Genomic DNA, 16,630 nt, shown 5'->3' on the forward strand with positions numbered 1-16,630 from the left:
ACACACACACACACACACACACACACACACACACACACACACACACACACACACACACACACACACACACACACACACACACACACACACACACACACACACAGTGGGTCCAATTTCCTGACAGCCTTCAGAGGGTACGGTGTACGCCAACCTCCAGTGGTAAACAGTGAAGCCAATGTGGAAGTGCAGGAACGCTGTCATTCTGTGAGAGTTGATGTTGGTTTTAAAATTTCAGAGCGCTGTGGTTGACGTCACGTTGGCCGTCCATACAGTATACTTCCCCTCTCCCCTTCTCTCCTATGCTGATTGTGTTTCTTCATTCGGTTTATCCCCCACAGGTCGTGACTCCATCAAAGCCCACCTGAAGCAGCAGAGTAGCGTCCCAGTCAGAAGAGACTCTCTGGACTTCTTTTCCACCATTGAGCAGACAAGAGTTACTGAGTTACTTATCTGACGAGCACAAGAATCGTGTCTTACATGTGAAGGGGTTTTCATTGAGGTTCACTGAAAGCACAGTGTACAAGTTTGTTTTGTCTTTTCATTTTTTTTTTTCGGAAATTTCATTGGCGGGGACATAACGACGAAGAGAAGCTTTGTTATTTTCATCAGTAGTCTCTGGGTGTGTTGCTCACAATAACACAACACCAGTACAGTGAGAAACTACTGTCGCCTGATATGCCAATAAAAACATTAAGATTCGGGCCAATGAGCATGATTTGTCACACCACAGTTCAGAAGCTAATCCTCCTCCAAAATTCAATGATGTGCTAATTTTAAGTGTCCAACGCAAATCCCCGAAGGACTTTATAATGAATTACATTAGGATACTAGATAGTGTTAATAACATTGTTAAAGTAGATTCCATATAAACTATCCTGTGTTTAACAGCTTTGCAGCCAGTGAATCCTGCAATAGAAATACTTTTTACTTTTAAAATGACTTTTGAGTACAAAACACACAATTGGCACACAGGAAGACGCATACGGTAAGGTATTCTTCTGAAACCTTTAGAAAACTTTGAAAATTTCATCCAGATTATCCACCTGCTGAAGTACAAGGAGCCGCTCGATGCCGCTAATGAAACATCAGTATTATACAGTCTGGCAGCAGCAGGCAGGAAGGACTTCCTGCTGCACCTGAACACTGAGTGTTTGCTGAAAGTGGCGTGTTGAATTGCCCCCAGAGCTTTTCCAGGTTGTGATGAATTGTGAAGCGTCCTCTGTCCTGCCACCTGCTCCACTGTGACCATCCCTGCGCTCATTATGGGGCCGGCTATTTTCTGTCATTTGTTGTTGTGTTTTTTTCCAGTGTAAGCTTGCTGTAATAGCACGCTATGCCAAAAAAGAAGCGTGCACTGCAACTGGTACACAGCGCACAATGGATGCTTGCAGATGTGAAAGGATTTCAGCCGTCTGACCTGCTTTGACCCTTTTTGTGAAACATGTGGTGAGTGGATTCGGGTCCATTCTGTCGTCCAGACGCTCAACAGCAGCTCCGCCTGCCTCCAGTTCTGACAGGAACACGACAGGAGCCTCCTGGTTTTAAATTTTACAGTGTTTTTTTTTTCATCTTTGTTTTTGAGGTATTAAGCTGCAGGTGGTTGTTAAAACACCAAACTGTCCCACAATGTCCCTGTGTTCATTTTCATCCCCTTCCTTTATCAGAAAAACAGTTGAGTCATCAGCAAGGAGAGCAAGTTAGCTTTAAAAGACAAGACCCGCCGAGGATTTCCAGAATTTTCTGTAGAAAACATCATCAAATATAATGAGCTCCACAATAGTTCATATAAGAAGAACTGCCTGCCTTCTCAAAAGAAGTAATCTCTGTTTTTCATTTATATCATTTATCAAACTGCTTCTTCTCATTCTTTAGGTTCATGTTTGAAGTTCATACTGGACTGCATAGAGAAGTTATGAAATTATTGTTTGGTAGATTAACACTGCTTCTTGGAAATAAATGAACTGGATGATAAGTCTGAAACAACAAACGTTAAAAAACAAGTTCACAATTCTTTTAGTTAACAAAATACTGTTTATCACAGTTCTTTACAAATACTGTACCTTTAAAAATTGTATTAATTAGGTTTTCTACCTGTAAGTGACTCATTCTTAAAAGGAATATTGTTACAATGACGGAAACTACTCAATTTTCCTTTTTTTCAATTTAGTATTGAAGTATTTTTCAATATTTTACTTGCCATAAAAAGCAACACTGAATCACTGGATACATTAACCGTGCTGTTCATTTTTCTGATACAGTTTTTAAACAACTTGAAGTTTTTTTGCTTCTCTAAACTCTCCCTTAAATTGAACGTAAAACTCTTTACATACCTAAAAAAAAGTAAAAAAAAAAAAAAGTTAGTTGTTACGACAAAGCTGAACCACCAAACAACATCAACTTTATTGAATTCATAAATAAATAAATACAAATGGATATAATTAAATTTTTAACCTTCTAACCAACACAACTTGTCCTGCTTTACGTTTGAACGGGTGATTATAACAACGCCAACCTTTAGACTAAATCTCTCAGGTGAGACACATGAAACACTTTCTGTAGATGCTGCTCATCTCCTGAGACTCCACTGAAAACCAGTGCAGCTTCTAAAATATGCCGTCAAATATGCCAATGAAACTCTCCTCTTCTTTCTTCCTGTAGCCGAATGTATAGAAAGAGGAAAAAAGGAGAGAAATGTACCAGTTAACCATGTGGTGAAAACTGAAACTATCTCATGCTGCACAACAGGATTGTGTCATTATTTATAAAGAAAATGTATTTTAGTGTGTCAAAACAAACAATATATTGTCCACTACCTGCTACTGGCAGATGAGATGACGCCTGCTGGGATGTTCTCTGAGAAGAAGTCAAACCTTCTGGTCACTTGGGCCACATTAGTTAGCTTTGGTTGAGTTTCTGGCTTTTTGGCTGCGATCTGCTGGCTGCCAATGTCTGTTATCTGCAAAAAATAGTACATTTACGCAAAGCATAAATTATGTGCGAACAAGATGTACTGTTAAATTAAAAACAAAAGATGTTCTGGAGCTGTCAGCGTGCGTTAATTGGACTAGTAACGCTGCACAGTCAGAACCAGTGTCACACACAGGAACACACCTTTTTCTTCCAGTCGAGTGTGATTCTCTTCGGGGACGTGACTGACGGAGGCGACGGGGAAAATCCCAGGTTTCTGAAATCAGGACTCAAGGTCGATGACAATGATCTAAACCACACGAATGATGGAATTTTAGCAGAGGGCTGTACTTTTCTCAACCTTTTTCAAATTCTTGATGTCTGAAATGATTTATCAGACTGCGGTTTGTGCTTTATTTGTCAGTCTCACCTCTGTGTGGTAGAGTTAGCGGTATAACAGGGTTTGGCTTGTGAGCGGCTGAGAGGTGGAGGTGGTGCGGATGAGGAAACGCAGCCTGTACAAGGCAGAAGAGGAACGGTCAGCACTGTGAAGGTATATTCTTCAACAACAATGTAAGATTCAGTAGAGGATTGCAAGCATGTGAAAAGCAACAGCACTGATTTTCTTCCTTCCTTTCCCTGCCGTTCCTCTCTGAAAAGCGCCGGACCTGTCACGCTGTAGTCGAGGTGCCAACGGGTCTGAGGTTCAGCATCCGACAGCGTCTCGCTGGCGTGCACCAAGTCCTCGTCGTCGAAGTCTCCCCAGTCACCGTAGTCTTTCCATTCATTTCCCAGCTCGAAGCAGACCGCCTGGTGGAAGGAGGCGTTTTTCCTGAGCGCTTCCTGGTGGAGCCTCGTGGTCGAGGACGCCCAGCCGGTTGCATTCATTTGATGTGAATTCTGTTTGGATTTCTGACTCCTGTCGCTTATTTGTGGCATCGTCCACATCTGGGAATCTGCTGAATTTAAAAATAAAGAAGACATAAATCGTCCTGCATGTTGTTTTTTTAGATAGAAATCAGTTTCTATCAGATTTTGAGCATGAAAACCACCAAATGAATTTCATGAGCAATACTTTGATAGTAGGATGCAGGAGTTCGGGCGGACTCCTCCATCCTCTGGTGCTCAACATCCACAACGTCATCATAACCTCAAAGACAGAATCAGACAAATACATGAAGGTTAGTTGTCTCATACATCAGGGAATGTAGCGTTTTAGTTCATTTTAAATCCATCTTATTACCTCCGTCATAGTCGTTCATGTCCAGAACATCTGGAACACAGTCTCCACCCGTCAGGTCCACCACAGCGCTCGGCCTCAGCGAGTGGATTTGTTTATACCTGCAGATTTAACAACAGAACTGAATTTCGACTGCGAGTCATGTTTACCAAGGACGTTGATTCGCCAGTCTTCCTGACACACTTGAATCTGAAAAGTTTCCTGTTCTCACCAGGAATCAGGACGAAGCATCTCTCTGGGTTTATAGGAAAACTCCTTCATGCTGACAGACACGGCCTCCTCGTTCATTTTCAGCTGGGTGAGCAAAACAGGTATTTTAACCTTCGGTGGCACCGCCATGCCACCCAGACTCACACGGATTCACTCAGCGACTCGTCACAATGAAACAGTCCAAATTTAGTCAAAACACTCAACACAGGATTGAGATTTTAAGAAGAAACTTTTTTTTTCTCCTATTTTCAGACATTGTGTTTTCACCTTCAGGCGTTTGACGGGCGTCTGCGCCAGCGAGTCACTTCGGCTCCGCAGGTCTTTCAAATGGGAGGTGAAACTGGATTCTTGGTTCGAAGACCTCTTTCTTGTCACGGCTACACCGAGTTTACCTGGACGGGAAAAAAAAACACAAGCACTGTGACAAATAGCAAGAGGAATATCTCTTTAGCAGCAGACAGGTAAACACAAACAGCAGCAAAACAAAACACAGAGGAAGACGTTTCCATTTGACTCACAGCAGTCGTGAGCGCAGAGTTCCTTGTTCTTGCAGAGGTGGTTACACTGTCTTTTATTTCCTGCAACTGATACAAACAGATAAAAGGTTTGAAATAAATGATTGTGAACAGTAACACGTCTGTAGTGTTTTACCTGGGTCCTTATTGTATGTGCCGTTGGCAGTCTCAGCTGCAGTCTGGTCCACCGTGGCAGGCTGCGGGGCTTTCTGTCCGGTGGGATCTTGTGTTGTGCTGCGGGGATTTTCAGGCTTCCAGGCTGTAGAGTAGTACAAACTGAACTTCTGCTGGAGGTCCAGGCCCACTGCAGAGCAGACAGGAGGGAATGATGTATGGTAAGCGCTCTCCGTGAACAGCATTACAGGCAGTATGAGGAGATTTCCTTAATCGCATCAAGAATAACAGATGCCTAATGATTTTCTAAAATCTAAAGGTATTTCTACGGTTTACCGTATTCTGAGCTGATGAGATGAACAGTTATTTCTGCTCCTTTTGAGGCCTTTGACACATCAATTTTCTTCGACCAGCTGCCAGACTTCAATAACACAGAGTCACTGGAAAATAAACAGAAGGGATTTCTGCTGAAAATCAATAGATCATACGCTCCCGAACCAAAGTCTTTCTAACAAGAGCGGATAGTCTTTGTTTTGACGGAGGGACTGGGCCATAAAGAATCAGGGATATGCGGAGGGCTGCTCACTGCTACTGTTGCCATACAGCAGTCCAGGTTGACTGGCTTTCAGTTAGCATGTTTTATATGTTTGTATTGGGTTTCTTTTCCCTGTGTACTTCATGGACCTAAACTCCCCTGCAGGTGTGAACATGAATCTGTGTGGCCATTTATCTCTTTGTATTTGCTGTTGATTCAGTTAAATCAGTAACCAAGATGTGAGCATGAAAGCGTGAGAAGCCAAAACCGGTGTGATCAAAAACTTTTTTCCTCACGTAAGTTTCTGCAGAAAGACCACGGCGTTGTCAGAGTCTCCGATGACGAGGGAGACGTAGTGGTGGTCTGGCGCCGTTCTCTTGGATAACAGCGGTGCTTGATTCACCAGGCTCACTTTCACCAGAATCTCAGCGGAATGCTTGCTGTACCTGGGAAGCTGTAGCACAAAAATTTTTTACTAAAATTCTTTACATAGGAGGATTGAGACTGAATGAGCTTTATTTAACAGCAGATCTGAGATGGCAGACGAAGAAATCATTTAAGCAGAGGAAGACATCAGAAATTTAGAGTTGATTTCAAACAACGCCTTTCATGGAAGGTTCAAAAAACAAGCTGCAGATAATGAAAATTCAAGTTTCAAGAATATTATATAAATCTGTACGGTAGTTTTATTGACCTAAGAGGTAAAATGTGGATATTCCTGAGAGAACAGTAGAAACAGAACAGTCCATTGGAATCTTACAACAAAGAACTCAGAATTGGTCTCTGTCGATGTGAACTGAGGGGCTCATTCACCTGCTCCAGAGTCACGTCATACTTCGGGAGGTGCACAACAGCTTCTCTGATTTGGTTTCCAAATGGTGGATGCCTGTTGAGAATCTGTATGAGAAACACAAAACAAACAGAAGTTTAAGAAAAAACCTTAATTTCAGCTGCTTTACATACTTTACCCGTTTCTTCAAGCAGATCAAACACCAAAGTATCAAAAAGATTATTTAGCTTCAATGGGTTTTTTTTTGTCTATTTTCTTATCTCCACAAGCAACCATGTAAGAAAAAATAAGTATCAAAGCATTGAAAATTTTACAAGCTGCACAACGTCAGGGAAGTGGTGACATACTGCAGAGGACAAAAAGCTCACAGCAGGTTGTGACACTTCCTTCTCTGCTAAATGGGAGGCCATGATGATCCTGACTGAAAAATGCTTTAAATATTTTTAGTTTGAGTGAAAAACAGCTGACAAAGACACTAAAGTCACGTCTGCTACCGGCCCTCATCCTGCTGCGAAATCACTGAAAAGTCCATCAATTCATGAAAATGTGGATTTGAAAGAAAAGGAGACAATCCCTGCCAGCATAGGCCTAAAGTTAGGGTACACCCTGAAGAGGAAACCTTCATTCAAGGTTTCTACGTTCTTATTGTGCACACAGAGAGAAACCCTGTCTGCACAATAAGAATGTAGAAACCGGGGACTCAAATTCAGGGTGAAGCTTTACTGTAGTGAGACCACACTGCTATCCACTGCACCATTATACTGCATCTAAATACACCACTAAAAGGGAAAATAAGAAGGTTTGAATGATTAAACTGTGTTCCCATTTAAAATAATTCTTTTTAAAAACACACACTGACCAACTCGAGCTCTCTGGGGTTGGTTTCCTCGATCTTGCTGAAGGTGGTGAGGCCAGCATTCACCATGGCAGTTGACAGACTCTGGCCTGAAAAACACAGGATGTTATTATCAAATATCACAATTCGGCCGATGAACCGAGGGAAGAATATACACGTGACGTATGAACTGCACAGCGCATTCATGTCAGAGGCGCATGTTGTGGACACCGCGACATGTTTACCTATCTTCTCCAGCTGTTTGGACACGTAGGGTGAGTTTTCCCAAAGCTTGGCTCGAAAGCACTTAGCCAGGATTAGAGCGTTGAGCACAGCAGAGAAACCGGTTTTGGATCGCTGGCTCAGGAACTCTGACAGACCTGATTATAAACAAGCACAATGGATTTCAGAAAAAAAAAAGTAGCCATCACAATTTCTGTTAGTTTCTCTATGAGACAGCCGACGTACATTTACTGATTCGCATCCCAATCCTGAAGATCTTCGCTGTGTCTTGTGTGAGTCCGAACTCTTGAATGGAGATGGTTCCTAACTGAGCCTGAATCAGGCTACAAGGTGAGAAACACACCAAACACTCCATACTGCGCACTCCAACCCAGTGCTTCTTCAACGGGTGACAGACGGAACGACTCCACCTACCAATTCACTTTCATCTCGTTGGTTTTGATCTTTCCTTCCATGGGAAATCTGGGAGAAATAAATCAAATATTGTGTTTTGTCTTTTCACACCAAAAGTTCATATGAGAGGTGATGAAGCTGCGCACGCAGCCTTTGATCACTCAAACGCGTCTGACCTGATGGTGATCCTGTTCTTGTCTCTGTTCAGAGTGTTCAAAGACCTCTTCTCATTCACTCTCAGCTGAATGTCACTGAACTCCCTGCTCTTCGACACCAGCTCGATCTTTCAAAACACACAGCGACAACCCTTATGAACGTCTTTGCGCTGCTTTATTGTCTAATAACTCGAAACCCATACCGCTGTACAAGAACCGAGAGTTCGGTTTATTCAGCGCAGAGAGAAAGAAAGTACAGCAGGTCAGACTTTCCTGTAAAGCATCAAGGATAACTCTGCAAAATCAAGGATTCATACGCGGCCCTACAACACAGGCGCTGGGAGCAGCTGAATAAAGATTCAATAAAACGCATTAGTGAAGAAAACCTACCAGGTCAGACAGGTTCTCAGTGCCCACCACTTTATTAAACTGTTTCATGGTTTCAAAGGCAACACAATACCTGGCCATCAACCTGCCAGCCTCTGCAATGAAAAGAAGCGTAATTTATTTCCTCTTAAAGCCAAGAAGAAAATCCACTGCTTAAGTTCAGAATCTTCATCACCAAATATATAAAATGAACTAAACTAATTCCTATTTGACCTGAAGGCTTGATGTTGATGTCCTCATCCATATCGATCAGCCCAATGGAGGACAGGGAGTTGAGGTTCTTCAGACACAGCTCTGAAAAGGGAAGAAGAAGAAGAAAAAAAAAAGCAAACATCCTCAAGAGTGAAATGAAGCGATACTGTGCTCACAGGAACAGAACCGTGAATCAATTCATAACCAGACCTTCTTATGTAAACATGGAGATTCACATGGAAAGGACAGATAATGTCTACCTTGAAATTTTGCTTCAATCCCACATTTGTCTAAGTCAGCCGAGAAACCTGAAATGACAAGGCAGGTGACACTGACTGGCTTTAGTAAAGCTGAAACTTACATCTCACACTGATGTGGTGGACGGCTGGTGTGTGTTTTGAGCTCTGACCATAGTGTGTGGGGTTCTTCAGGGCTCTGATGTACAGGAAGGTGGAGCGTATCCAGTCCAGGGCCATGCTGACGTCGCTGATGGTTTGGAGAACTATTTCTGCGTTCAGGTGCTCCACCAGGTGGCCGTGCAGGCTGTGGAAACAAAGCCTGCTGTTATTCCGTGGACTACAGGAAGTCGCTCTCCTGCATGTGTTTGGATCTGAGCGAGGAGAGCAGAGGACTGAAGTGAGTATTAAAGACAGGACGCAGGTTCCGGCTGCACTACCTGCTCTCAATGATTTCCACCCCACTCATAAGTTTACTGTATTTTTCTTTGGTTTGGATCTTGGTCATTATCACCGCAGTGGCTGAGGTGTCAAACTAGTAGAGGGGGAAAGAAGGGATCTATTCATGCATGGTGTTTCAAATAAAGTTTTCCAAGACGTAATCTGCTGTAATTTCCGCGTCACCTGTGGTCTGCCGGCCCGGCCGATCATCTGCAGCAGGTCAGCCTCGCTATACTCCTCACAAGAGCCTGCCACATACTGCGTGGTGGACTTAATCACGACCAGGTGAGCTGGCAGATTCACTCCCATGGCCAGAGTCCTGGTGGTAACTAGGCAGCAAAAAAAACCCACAAAACCATTATGAAGTACAACAAAAAACACGATGACGTTGCCGTTGAGACGTTGTGTTATTCTGAGGTGACTTCAGGCTCAAAGTCGACATTGGTGTTAGTGAAACATTGCCTGCATCGCTACAGGAATATTCACAGATCTCATCTGTCTAAAACTATGACAAATACATCAATCTCTTGTTATTTCTGATGATTTGTAACAGACTACTCCATTTATGCTTCATGAAAATCAAAACATTTCAAATTAATTGTGGTAAAGAGATACATTCCACAGCGTTGTGGTGTGTCGTAACAATATGGGTGCGATAAATTCCACCTCGTGATTCCTGTCTGTCCTGTTTATGTTTTGTGATGAGATGATTATGTTACACACTCCTTGCTTCATATTTTTATGTGGCGGCACTAAATCAAACCGTATTTGTTCCTTACAGAGAACAGGTAGGTCTCCCAGAGTGAAGGCCTCTTCTACCGTCTTCCTGTCCGACACATGAACTCCTGCATGGTGGTAACCAACTCCTAACAGCACCAGCTCTGCACCACAGTCACAACACAAAGCTAAATTAGAAATGCAGCCAAACAATACATGGCATGTCTGTTTCTATCTCAAGGTCTCTTGTTTTGTTTTTAAATACACACCGGGCAACATTGCAGTTGCTCTAACTGAGAAACATCACCTCATAATCCAGACATGGGCAGCTGGCGGCCTCTGTCACCAGACCCAGAACAGTCTTCCAAAACAATCATAAATTCTTTTTAGCTTTTTTTATCCAGACATAATTTTTTTCATGACAGCAACTGGTCGTTAACAAATTGGCTCTCTGGTAGTGAAAGTGAAGCTCTTCAAGCCCCCACAGTGATCAAAGGTGCCACTCTTTACCCTCTGGTTTCTCTACAGTTAACAAGTTCAAAATATAACGTTAAAACTTTCTGTACTGATCAACCTTTTGTTATAAACAGTGTCAGAATTGTGCTTTCAAGCTCAAGGCCGTACCTTTCAGTTTTGAATCCAGAATAGAGCTTGCGTATTTCGTCAACCTGCAGATTCAAGCAGATCACATGATTCCAGCAGAGCAGGCTGTCAGTGACATGAACTCGGCCAAACACCATTTTCCACCAGGATGCACTGTACCTCTGCTTGTGTTCGATGCTCATGATGAAGCGAGCATCTTTGGCCAGAACGGCAGCGGACTGCTGGGCTCCTTTCCTCGTGGAACAAAACTTAAAGAAACACAATCGTTAGAGTCAAACTTAGTGAAATGTCAAATGAGTGCAACATTGCGCAACTGTACAAGAGAATTAATCAAGATAGATGAAACTAGGGGAACGAAACAACAACATGGAGACTGAACCCACCACTAGCGCGGGCTTCTGCTCGGAGTAAGTCTGTACGATGTTGGCCATCTTGTAGTTCAGTGACAAGTCAAACTTGAACTCTGACTGGTTTGCGCTGCAGGGGAATCCTAATACGACCTTCTTTAATTTTACAGGACGGTGGCTCTCATCCATATCCAGACACGTCGCCGGGCCGCTCTCATTTGCCAGCCACTCCGCTATCTAGGAACAAGTAGTGGGGAGCTCAAGAATCTATCACAGGATACTGATTTACCGTAACAAAAAGTGGGTGCCGACTCCCTTCCTCCACTCCAGCACTTACATCAGAAATGTTGGGTATGGTAGCCGACACAGCCAGAAACCTCACGGAGAGGCCTGCTTCTGGATTCTGTGAGGTCCTGTAGGCATGCAGGGCCTTCATCCTGCTGACTACCACCTCCAGAGTAGCACCTCGTGTGGCATCCTTCACCACATGAACCTGAAAACAACAAATAAAACTTTCATTGTTCAAATAAATTACTGGAAAGCAGGTAAACTAAAATCACATCGCTTAGTATTATTCTGGGAGAGCTCGAAGCACACAAGGACACAACAATGACGCAGTACAATCTGTGGCTTACAGAGCACCTGTACCATTTATAAACTACTAAATGAGCAAACAGACAAAGTTGCTGACCTCGTCAATGAGAAACAGCCTGACCAGCTGCAGCAAACAATTATTCTTCCATCGTCTCGTCATGCTGTCCCACTTTTCCTGAGAAAATCCATGCAAAATGTATGAATGCATGATAAAACAACTCAAGTTTGCTTCAAATCTGTTCTCTTCCTGTCTTTTTGTTATTTAACTGAGATGCTGCACAGAGTCACACACAGGGGTGGTGAGGATAATGTGGGAGTCATGAATCTCAAAGAAGTCATCAATCTCTGTGTCTCCGGTCAGCTCCTTACAGACCAGCCCGAAAGGACCAAACTTCTTCTTCCAGCTCTCAAAGCACTGACTGCAGAGAGCTTTGATAGGGGCCACTGGCAGGGAAGAAAGAACACATCCTTTAAACGGCAACTTTATAGCAGAAAAAGACCCTAAAACTGTGATTATGTAAATCAAACAATGATATGAAGGAAAAAAATGCATGACAAAAATCTATTTAAAAACACTCTAAGGTAGCAATAAATGGATAATTTCAAGTATTTCATGTTAACCTTTCATTATTTGCTAATGTAGGTTTACTGTTTGCACCATATCCTATTGCTTTGATATTTTTATAGATATCCATAAATCTGTAAATGCATTCAAGTTGTCATCAAATTAGAATTTTTTTTTAACCACGAGTTCATCTATGCTGCCCCTTTACAAACCAAAGGCAGGAGTCTGATCACAAAGTGCTGTTTTCCTTTGCATGTGTGGAATGAGCCACGTCTATTCAGTCTGCTCCTCAAATGGTATTTAACAGCTCATCCCCGTTCAAACTGAATCCTCACTGTATACAGCTTTGACGTCACTCCAGGGTTCCTGCGTCTCCATCAACAGGCGGATGATGGCGAGCTCAAACAGCACCGTTTTCCCCGATCCAGTGGGAGCACATGCCACAAAGTTTTTATTTGTGTAAAGAACCTGTAGACAAACAAAACAGTGGTGCACCTCAAAGGATGCTTTCCTTATGACATGATCTGACAAGAAACGCTGTTTATATTCCTCTGAAAATTATCTCTGATGGTTTTCAAAAGCTACTCACATCGTCAAGAGCTTTGGACTGAACGTAGTTGAAGAAGGGGAACTCATTAAACACAGATCTGAACTTGATGGCTGTATATACACCATGCATCAAGAAATTTAACCACACGTCTTGTATAAATGTAATTTAAAAACTCGGCTACACTTCAGACACCATCCAACAATTTTGAATATTATCTGTACAGCAAGAAAAAGGATACGGATTTCAGAAACCGGTCGCAAAACTCCAGAACCAGAAGACCCTGAAATGCCAAGAGTATAAATCATGTCATGACCTTGATTTTCTGTCAAATTCTGACAAAATGACACCTTTTAATGTAAAACCTTTTCAAACAGTGGACATGTAAAATGAAGCTATTCTAAGCCAACAGTGACCCATTGTAGTGGACAACAATGGGTTAAAAGGGCCTAATTGTTCAGTCCACTGCTCCTTCTGTTCCCCACCTAGTGACCAGTCTGCATCATTACAATTGAGCAGTCAATGGGGGTAGCTCACCTCATTTCACCTCATCCCACCCAAACACATTGTGGCAGCAGCTGCCATGGCAAGACATGGGCACACTCATTATCTGCAACACTTTACAGAAGCTATACCGGCACTTTTTCTGACGAACCGGCCATACACAGCGAGCGCCGTGCCAGTGAGCGTTCAGTGTCGGCGCAGTGTGACACCTTGAATGTGGAGCGGCCGCGGCGTCATGGGCGGAACGAAAGCTCTCTTTGTGCCCTTGTCCTGCATCTCTGCATGTGGCGCCTGCTGCGAGGGTCGGCCGCTCGCTGCAGATGAGCCCAGAGGAGGGGTGGAGCGGGGGGGCTTGGAAGGAAGAGGAGGTGCTGCATGGCCAACTGTCGCCTCTGGTGGAGGAGGAGGAGGAGGAGGAGGCACTGTCGTCATGGTAACCTGACTGAGAAAAGTTTGAGGTGTGGATGTTGTTGTCTGGCTGCCGCTGCCGCCACCGCTGAGGTCGTCCATTTTTGAAGAGTCACCTCCACTGGTCAGCACGTGCATCTTGAACAAGCTGTGGGGGGAGGGAGAGGGGGATGAAAGAAGGAAGGTAGAAGGAGACGGGAAGCCGCTGCAACGGTGTGTCTAAAGTAGGTCGGTATTCTAACAGCTAGCAACACGGATATCATATTCATATTTTATTTAAAAATCTTACTTGTACTGCACAGGTTATCTTTAACCTTGTTCCATCTCCAATGCATGAAAAACTCTTCCTTGTGTGTGTGTGTGTGTGTGTGTGTGTGTGTGTGTTCAAAATAGCAATAAATAATCCTTCTACTGTCATCACATACGTCCCAATAAAAGAATGTTTGATCTTGAAATGTTTGCATCTTCTTGTGTTCTACTGATGGCTGAGCTTCTTTAACATGCTCCATATGATAGATCATTTTCGAATGGAAAACTGTAAAGACATGATAACCATTTTTTGAGTGAAGAAGTGGGCCTAACACAAGAAATGATATTATTCTTCCTGCAGAAGTTTCCATATAATTCTTGCTTTTCTCAACAAGTTTTCTGCACCACATACAGTACATACAATTATTAACTATTTACAGATGGAATGAGGAAACTAACACTGTCCCAAAGAGCAATTCATAATAGAAGAAACATTCTTTGGCACAATATTGATATTGTTTTCATTTTTTTTATGAATTTGATGTAATTCCAGTAAAGAACTAACAAACACCTTTTTCGTAGAGGTGGACTTTTGTTGCAGTTCAGAGACAAAAGGCTGCTCGTGGCTGGATGGCTGAAGTCCTGCAGGGTGTCATCGGCGCCTCTGATATTCCGACAGCTATGCCGAGGATAATCCAAGAACCCCTCACCTCCAAAAAGGCCTCGATAGCTGCTTTTAGATGGCGGCAGGGCCTCGAAGCAACCTGGTCTTTTAAAAGGAGGCTGAAATGTCTTTTTCTCTGGAAAACCAGTTGAATATATTGAGGAAGATGAAGAGTTCCTAATAAAAGTGTTTCCAGCTGTAATTTGGTGATTTTTGAAAATGTAAATCTCAGAATTATCACAGACAATAAAAAGTAACATTTTCTTCAACTTATTTGATATTTACGTGACTACAACAGAAGATTTTCATGATCATTTATGTGAGTTAGAGAAAATCTGCAAAGTTTTGAATCGAGTTTTAGCTTCTGTTTAAAAAAGTAACAGTTTAATTTGGTGGAGCTTCAATAGGCGTAACACAGAGTTTAATCAAGTCAAGCGAAAAGGAATTCACCCCAATCAGGAGCCCAACATACTGTATAGAGTGGTGATAGCCTCTGCCTCCTCTTGGATATCCTGAGTTGCTGGTATGTGAGTGAGAGACGGGGGTTCTTCCAGCTGCCATAGTCTGGCCTCCGGAGGCTTTGGATTTCTGTTCAAACATAATCGAGAAAATGCATTAAACAGCCAAAGACTCAAGAAGTAATGAGGTAGTACATCTGTTTTTAACACTTACACACAGTGCATATTGGGTTTTTCATAAAACAGAGGTTCCAGCAGTAAAGCGCTGTCGTCAGGATCCAGCATCTCAGCAGATTATGCAGCCAATCGCTCATTTGATTACAAATTCAAACACTCGCTACAGCGGTCAGAGACATCTGGCTTAAAAGGAAAAGACAAAGCAGAGACACTTATTCATGTAAACAATAAATATATTTGTGTTGAGAATATGATAGGAGTAGTGTTTGGTGGTTGAATGAGATTAAATGTAGCTGGCAGCAGCTCTGGTAGAGCAGCTATACGAAACACCTCCATTACATGAGTTCATCAATTATTGTTTGTTGAATATTTGCCTACAAAATAGTTAAAGCAAAACCCTGAGGTTTCAAACATTTTAGTTCAGGGGTCACAAATATTCCCATTTGACTGTAACTGGGCCTGGCCATTGAAATAATAAAATAACATATAAATGGCAACAACGTTAAAATGTTAACTTTATTTATTTATTTTTTTTTAGGCAAAGTTTAAAAATGGTCACAATTGAATAACTTTAAAGCAAGAACCATTTCAAAAACTGCAATCTGAAATTGTCTTTGCTGCAGTGATTCTCAACAGACAGTGTCAGCAGAAGCCCAATGCCTCTTTTGGCCACACGATTTCTTCAGCATTGTATCATTTCACAGACTCACAATCAAACAGAATCACTTGGAATACTCTTGCTATGTTGGTCATATAGGTGTTGCTTGCCTTCCCTGCTGCCTTTTGCTGATTGGTTGTTCATTCTGGACCTCAGTGTTACTGATTTTACAAAGACAGAGTGACTCACTGCAGTCAAATTCAGACGGCCTCTACAAATTCAGGTACTTTTGGTGAAAGCTGCAGAGTGGGCCAGAGTGGGTGAGCTGGTTTTGGCCAGCACGCCTTATGTTTGACAACAACGCCACCATTTTGAGTCAACTGAAAATACAACCAGGACCACAGATAAAGAGAGGACTCATGTGGTATACTACATAATTATAAACACCCATGAATTTTAAAATGAACAATATATACTATAGTCATTTTAGGATTACCTATTAAAACCAATAAGCGTGTTAGTTGCCCAAGGGTTTATTATCTATTTATAATTCATGACCTCTCAACATCACTGTCTAGGTAAAGCAGAATTTAGTGCTGAGGTTTAAAATCTTCGTAGTATACAGAGCTTTTAGGTTAACCATTCCTGAGAATTTAGCTTTAGCATATGAAACAGTACAGCTTTAACAGACTTATATCTTGTTAATCATTATTATGTAAATACGTATTTATTATAAAGACAGTGAAAATCACGGTTTAGTGTGGAAAATGCTTCAAAATGCAACTATTTGAAATGTTGCATAGCTTTAACATAGCTAGCAACCAATTGCTAGCATACGGCTGTGAACATAATTGAACCATTATCACTTTACCGTGTGAACTGTACTGTACTGTATTGTGTACATGTCTGAAATAATTCACACTCCAAATTTTAGAACATTGTGTAACGAAGCTTCCTGTACCTTTGACCCCACAAACTAGATTTTCTCGTTTGGCCTCTTCTTCCT

General features: G+C 42.3%; 1 protein-coding gene across 4 annotated transcripts; it reads right to left on the bottom strand.

The window, feature by feature from the left end:
• Positions 1 to 2,376: 2,376 nt before the first annotated feature.
• On the bottom strand, positions 2,377 to 14,519 carry hfm1 (helicase for meiosis 1). Of its 4 annotated transcripts, none has more exons than XM_030115811.1 (37): positions 14,299 to 14,519; positions 13,280 to 13,626; positions 12,808 to 12,849; positions 12,609 to 12,679; positions 12,355 to 12,487; positions 11,747 to 11,898; positions 11,552 to 11,629; positions 11,198 to 11,353; positions 10,897 to 11,097; positions 10,673 to 10,761; positions 10,535 to 10,578; positions 9,973 to 10,074; positions 9,377 to 9,522; positions 9,193 to 9,287; positions 8,926 to 9,059; positions 8,777 to 8,824; positions 8,538 to 8,618; positions 8,328 to 8,419; positions 7,959 to 8,065; positions 7,804 to 7,851; positions 7,615 to 7,712; positions 7,392 to 7,526; positions 7,171 to 7,256; positions 6,335 to 6,418; positions 5,818 to 5,975; positions 5,323 to 5,426; positions 5,009 to 5,176; positions 4,876 to 4,941; positions 4,625 to 4,749; positions 4,359 to 4,441; positions 4,151 to 4,248; positions 3,983 to 4,057; positions 3,576 to 3,863; positions 3,338 to 3,422; positions 3,112 to 3,217; positions 2,814 to 2,956; positions 2,377 to 2,648 (listed from the first exon to the last, which is right to left on the bottom strand). In XM_030115811.1, the coding sequence occupies exons 2-37, from the start codon at positions 13,614 to 13,616 to the stop codon at positions 2,567 to 2,569; spliced, it is 4,140 nt and encodes a 1,379-aa protein (XP_029971671.1). In that variant the 5' UTR covers positions 13,617 to 13,626; positions 14,299 to 14,519; the 3' UTR covers positions 2,377 to 2,566. The 4 variants fall into 4 exon arrangements, with proteins under 4 accessions (XP_029971671.1, XP_029971672.1, XP_029971673.1 ...); XM_030115812.1 differs by having other exon boundaries at positions 3,112 to 3,184; positions 3,576 to 3,866; XM_030115813.1 differs by having other exon boundaries at positions 2,377 to 2,652; positions 3,576 to 3,866.
• Between the last annotated feature and the right edge of the window lie 2,111 nt (positions 14,520 to 16,630).

Source organism: Salarias fasciatus, chromosome 18 (assembly GCF_902148845.1).
Source record: "Salarias fasciatus chromosome 18, fSalaFa1.1, whole genome shotgun sequence".
NCBI lineage: Eukaryota > Metazoa > Chordata > Actinopteri > Blenniiformes > Blenniidae > Salarias > Salarias fasciatus.